At 35.1% G+C, this 6,499-nt stretch overlaps 1 protein-coding gene across 1 annotated transcript; it reads left to right on the plus strand.

Moving 5' to 3' along the window:
* The first annotated feature begins 248 nt into the window (after positions 1 to 248).
* LOC121979588 (chemocyanin-like) lies at positions 249 to 1,169 on the plus strand. Its single transcript, XM_042531584.1, has 2 exons — positions 249 to 411; positions 509 to 1,169. The coding sequence occupies exons 1-2, from the start codon at positions 249 to 251 to the stop codon at positions 982 to 984; spliced, it is 639 nt and encodes a 212-aa protein (XP_042387518.1). The 3' UTR covers positions 985 to 1,169.
* The last annotated feature ends 5,330 nt before the right edge of the window (positions 1,170 to 6,499 follow it).

Below are 6,499 nucleotides of genomic sequence, written 5' to 3' on the forward strand. Positions count from 1 at the left end.
ACAGATATTCTCCAATATAGGAAATGCACCTACGGCGAGTAAATCCAGCCATCGATCAGCCCCAACGGGCGGTCGATCTCAAGACTCGCGTAGCATAGCGCCGTGATCAAAATAGGGCATGAACATTTCGCCTTTGGCAGGTCCACGGCAGTGCGTGCATAGTATATATAAGCGATAGGGGTTGGCTTTAAATTTTGTTACATTGTTAATTGCGAAGAAATTAGGATTCTACTGGGATGGTGATAACGATGACGATGTCAAAGAGATTAGGATTTGTCGTAGCTTTGGCCGTGTTGATGGGGCTGTCGGATGCAACTCTGTACAAAGTTGGAGATAATCAAGGATGGAAGTCCGGTGTGAATTATACCGAATGGTCTGACGGGAAGACTTTCTACATAGGCGACACCATTGGTATCGATGAATTTATTTATTATTATTATTTATTTATTTATTTGAATATTTAGGAGTGTTAAAATATTTATAAATATAATATTTTTTGTGTTGGTAGTGTTCAACTACGGGAGAGAGACGGAGAATGTGGTGCAGGTGACCCATAAGGCTTTCCGCAATTGCAGCTCCGATAACCCGATCCGCGTTTTCCACACTGGGAAGGATGTCTTCAACTTGGAGAAGCGATCGCACCTCTATTTCATCTGCGGCTTGCCCGGCCACTGCGAGAGCGGCCAGAAGGTGGACATCCGCGTCCTCGGCGGCCCCGAGTCGCCTGCGCCGGCGCCAGAAACTGCGCCGGCGCCAGAAACTGCGCCGGCGCCAGTAACCGCGCCGCCGTCCCCCTCCGCCTCCCCCGCGTCGCCCACCACAGCGCCGCCGTCCTCCTCCTGGTCGCCCGATACTCCGCCGTCGTCCTACTCTCCGTCTCCCTCGCCGGCCCCTGGGCCGTCTCCTTCGAGTGCGGTGCGCGGGGGATGGGGCGTGCAACTGGCGGTCGCTGCCTTTGTCGTGGTCTTGTCGTTCGTCGCTTAGGAGTAAGTAACAGGTCTTTCTTTAGTCGTGAATTAAGTCGTGTATTAGATAGTCGCTTTATGTCTTTTTAAGTCTCGGATAGTTTGGTGTCCTTGTTCTTGTTTGGGTGTCAATCTTTGGATCTGCGTTGTACTTTAGACCATAGTTCGACTTCGTGCTAGTTTCATTTAAAATAATTTTCGTTATTTTGGCAAGATGGGATATTTGATTCAACTCGTGGTATGATTTGCATGATTCTCAGGGGAGGAGGTTGTAGGTAACACTAACTTCAAGGAACGCTTCCATTCTCAGTCTTGTGAATGAGAGAGTGGGATCACATAAATGTTAATTTTAAGGGCTCCTTCAATACACATGCTAATGACTATCACATCGAAATTAAAACCTTTATAAATTCATTAGAAAGTACAATGGATGTTAAGATTTTATATTAGCCATGTGTTGTGATATTATATGTTATAGTTTTAAATTTAGTAAATCAAATAATGAGATTTTAAATAGTCATATATCATGATTTTGTAAAAATTTGGTGGTCAACTTACATCTATTTGTTCTCCATCCGACAATATCTTCTCTTATATCTCTCTTACTCTTCAAAATCTTCCCTAGAGGTAACACAATGTGGAGCCAGACGACAACAACCAATATCTCTCTATTCCCCAATCAGTGTCATTTCTTTGATGTCTCTCTTATCCTTCATGTCTTTCTAACCCTATGACATCTTCCTTTTTCCCATGAATGATATGTTATTTTTTTTAATGAAAGAATATGCTATAATTTTTAAAAATCCTTTCTTCATTTTATACTAAAATTTAAAATTACTTTAGCATCTCTATCAAGATTTTATGCAATAATAATGACGACAAATACTTCTTGCAATCAATCATTACAAAGTTTGACTTAAAGAGAAGATTATTGGTGCAATTATATTGGAGTTGGATTGATTTTGATGTAGTTGGAAAAATCATTGGCATATTGTTTAAGTTGAACAAAATTGATATTTTATGTTAGACAAAATTCCTTTTTATGCCAAGGGTGGAGATGCATGATCTTGACAAAGAGTAAGCAAGTAGAAGATCAAAATGTGACGTCTTAGCAGATGGAATTTTCGGAGATGGAGCCCCTTGCAAATGGAAGTCCTAGAGAATCGAACTTTTGTTAGGGGAAAGTCCAAAAATTTAGATATTTATATATAGATTAAAGCCCAAAGGTGGTACTCCTGGCAGCTGGAAGTTTCGTAGGTGTAAACTCTTGGCAGATGGAAGTCCCAAAGGTGGAGCTCCTAGAAAATGAAAGTTTCAACAAGTGATGAAAATCATCTATGTGCTCGAAGGGGTGTTGGCTTAGGTGACCTAGATTGAGTAGGACTCAAATGAAAAATTTTATGGATGGATGCTTGCACTACAAAAAATAAAGGCTTCTGGGACAAATTTTGGGACGAATTTGAAAAGAAAAATTTGTTGCAAAATATTTAGGGACAAAATTTGGGACGAAAAAATTTTCGTCCCAAAATTATTGTTGCCAACTTTTGGAACAAATATTTGTTTGTTGCAAATTTGACAACGAAATTGAGGACGAATAATATTTTCGTCTCCAAATTCATTGCCAATTTTGCAACAAAAAACTCTATTTGTCCCAAAATACTATACAATTTTGCAACGAAAATTTATTTTGTTGCAAACTTAGCAACGAATTCGGAGATGAATTTAATTCTGTTGCCAAATCTGTCCTAAATTTGGCAACGAATTATATTTTCGTTACCAAATTTGTTGCTAATTTTCATGACACGATTCATCCCAGATTCTGGGACGAAATTTGGAACAAAAATATTTTTATTGTGAAATTATCAATGGATAAATTTGGGACAAATTATTTTCATTACCAAATTCGTTCCTAAATTTTAAAAAAAAATCCAGCAACAATACATTTCTACAATTCCCATCAATATATACATATATACAACAAATTCAAATAACAAAATATAGACTTTCAACACATCCTAATTAACAATATCACAAATAACACAATATATACATTCAACACATCTTAATTAACAATATCACATCCTATTTCAGATACATATATTAATAATTGAAATCAAATCACAATACAACAAATTCAAAGTTCTCAACATCTTCTTCAAATGACTCCAAAATATTATACAAGTTCAACACTCAAATATTTATAAAGTCTAATAATCCAAGAAGTTAAACAAGGAGTTAAATTTAAAAAAAAACTAAGATACATCAACTCATCTTCTTTCTCCACAAAAGCTTTCATCCCCATCAACTCTTCTCTTCTTGCATACAAACAAACGAATAAACCAAATCATGTGTAACCAGAAAGATAATAACTTAAATTTTAACAATCTCATAATTCTAACAGTTTCATTTGTATCAAATTGTTATGATATACCATATTTCACCTTATCAAACAAGTTTTACAAATATTGTATTTCATCAAACATGGAGAGAATGAGATGTATTCTTAAAATTCCTATAATATGAAAATGTCTCAAATGAAGAAAGCATAAACTAATATATGAGCAATTAGTTGATACTAGTCTTTTAGTACTCATAGTTACTTGGTTGTTAGGCAAACTCTAATCATAATTTGGAATTTGAAGTAATAATGCAGTAATAGCAAATTTCAACGAATATATAAAAAGATTGATACCTTTATTTAACTTTTCAAATATAACTTATTTAAAAATAAATAAATATAATTAAAAGTATAACATGTTCAACTACGAGTGTGTTATTTAATACTTACTTTTTTCTCCGATACATATTTCGCCTCACCAACCCTGTTAAAAACAAATTAACAATATTAAATAAAATAAAAATTAGAAAAGTTAACAAGGCATGGTTTAATGTATAAAACACTAATTATAAGATAAATAATCATCATACATAATTAAAATAATGAAATAGCATCACCAGCATCATCGTTATCATCGTCGCCATCATCATCATAGTCACGCGGAGGAATCTGACTTAGAGCGGAGCTGAAATTTTCAATATAAGATAAAGTAAATTGCAAATTTGATTCATAAAAAAGAACTTTAAAAAACTTACCATTTTTCTTCAAATAGCTTGTAGAATAAGAGGGAAAAAAATATTAGATGTCACCTCTAATGACCTGTAGGAACAAATATAGTGTATTAACTGATAAAATAAATAAAATTATAACTGAGACAGTATATAAAAAACTCAGTGAAATATAAGTTTGGTAAGTTTGCATATTAAAGATAGGCTAGAATACCACGGGGAAGATCTACAAAAATGCTTTATGATACGGGTGTCTCCAACTACACCGAGCGAGACTTGCACAAACAAAATTACAAATTTAGTCAATACCTTAACATAATAAATCATGTGTACTTTTTTCACTAACATTTTAGTCTCTCTAAACTTTGTTCTTTTAGCAACTATAAATGTTATTTTTTTGGCCATGAATGATGATCAATTTCAGTAGACGACTCTTGTTGATAAGCCGAACCCACAAAATCAAGCCAACTATCATTCTACTTAGGAGATAAGATGAGAAATCAGAGGCGTAATTTGATGGAAAGCACAAATTTAATGCATGAATGAATTACTGAGATTTAGCAAGTCTAAATTCTTACCGTTCACAGAAATAACATAAAATGTTGACCTAAAATGAGTTGATTGAATCAAGGTTACAAAATCAATCATCATTGTAACTGGATAAGCATACAAACAGCGGATAAGTACTGTATTGGAATTTAAACCACTGGAGCAGCCCCGTCCAGGAGCAGCCACACGCTGCCAGGTGCGGCCACGAGCGGCCAAGCACGACGATGGCGGCCAGGCACGTCCAGGCCAGGAGACGCCTGGCCAGGCACGACGACGGCGGCCAGGTGCGGCCATGCGCGGCAAGGCGCGCCCACGCGCGGCCAGGCGCGGCCACGCGAGGCCACGCACGGCCAAGCATGGCCGGCACGACGCCGCGCACAGATGAGAGGGGAGAGGGGAGAGAGGAAAGGGGAGAGGGATTACCTACGCCGCTGCAGGAGAAGGATTCCGCCGCCGCTGGAGAAGGATTCAGCCGCCGCTGCGAGAAGGAGATCGGGTAGAGAGCATACGTGGGATTTAGGGATTTAGGGTTTTTTTAGAAACAAAAATATTTTGTTGCCATTTTTGTCCCTAATTTTTGGGACGAATTCCTGGATTCGTCCCTGATTTTGGGATGAATTCCAGGATTCATCCCAGATTTTGGGATGAATCCAGGATTCGTCCCAGATTTAAAAAAATTAAAAAATAAAAGAAAAATTAATCGGAGACATTAAATATAGACCTAAAAATGTCGGAATTTCAAAAAATAAGTTTCTATAGATTCCTAATTTTTTCCTAATCTTAAAAATATCTTTATCCATAATTTTAACATATTATATTGACTGTGGTAAATTTTTTATTAAGCATTAGGTCATATTCAAGTTAAAAAATCACCACACTCAATATATTAGGTTAAAATTTAGGATTAGGATATTTTTATGATCAAGAGAAAATTATGAACACATAGAAACTTGTTTCATTAAATTCCGAGATCTCTAGGTCCATATTTAGGCCTTCCGAATGATATTTATTTTATTTTTTAATTTTATTAATTCTGGGATGAATCCTGGATTCATCCAAGATTTTGGGATGAATTCTTGGATTCATCCCAGATTTTGGGGTGAATCCAGGATTCATCCCAAATTTTAAAAAATTAAAAAATAAAAGAAAAATTAATCGGAGGCACTAAATATGGACCAAAAGATGTCAGAATTTTATGAAACAAGTTTTTATGGGTTCTTAATTTTTTCATAATCTTAAAAATATCCTCATTCATAATTTTAACATATTATATTGACTGTGATGAATTTTTTATTAAGCATTAGGTCATATTTGTGTTAAAAAATCACCACACTCAATATATTAGGTTAAAATTCAAGATTAGAATATTTTTATGATCAGGAGAAAATTATGAACGCATAGAAACTTGTTTCATTAAATTTCAAGATCTCTAGATCCATATTTAAGCCTTCTGAATTATATTTATTTTATTTTTTTAAATCTGCGAATCCTGGATTTGTCCCAGATTTAAAAAAATTTAAAAATAAAAGAAAAATTATTCGGAGGCACTAAATATGGACCTAGAGATGTCAAAATTTCATGAAACAAGTTTTTATGGGTTCCTAATTTTTTCATGATCTTAAAAATATCCTCATCCATAATTTTAACATATTATATTGACTATGGTGAATTTTTTATTAAGCATTAGGGCATATTCATGTTAAAAAATCACCACACTCAATATATTAGGTTAAAATTCAGGATTAGGATATTTTTATGATCAGGAGAAAATTATGAACGTATAAAAACTTGTTTCATTAAATCCCAAGATCTCTAGGTCCATATATAAGTCTTTCGAATGATATTTATTTTATTTTTTAATTTTTTTAAATCTGGGACGAATCCTGGATTCGTCCCAGATTTTGGGACGAATTCCTGGA

This window comes from Zingiber officinale, chromosome 5A (assembly GCF_018446385.1).
Source record: "Zingiber officinale cultivar Zhangliang chromosome 5A, Zo_v1.1, whole genome shotgun sequence".
NCBI lineage: Eukaryota > Viridiplantae > Streptophyta > Magnoliopsida > Zingiberales > Zingiberaceae > Zingiber > Zingiber officinale.

Excerpts from the sequence above, each read along its gene's own strand:
- LOC121979588 (XM_042531584.1), top strand. The coding sequence starts at position 249 with ATGACGATGTCAAAGAGATTAGGATTTGTCGTAGCTTTGGCCGTGTTG. Across the intron at positions 412-508 it reads CTACATAGGCGACACCATTG|TGTTCAACTACGGGAGAGAG; the intron begins GTATCGATGAAT and ends TTGTGTTGGTAG.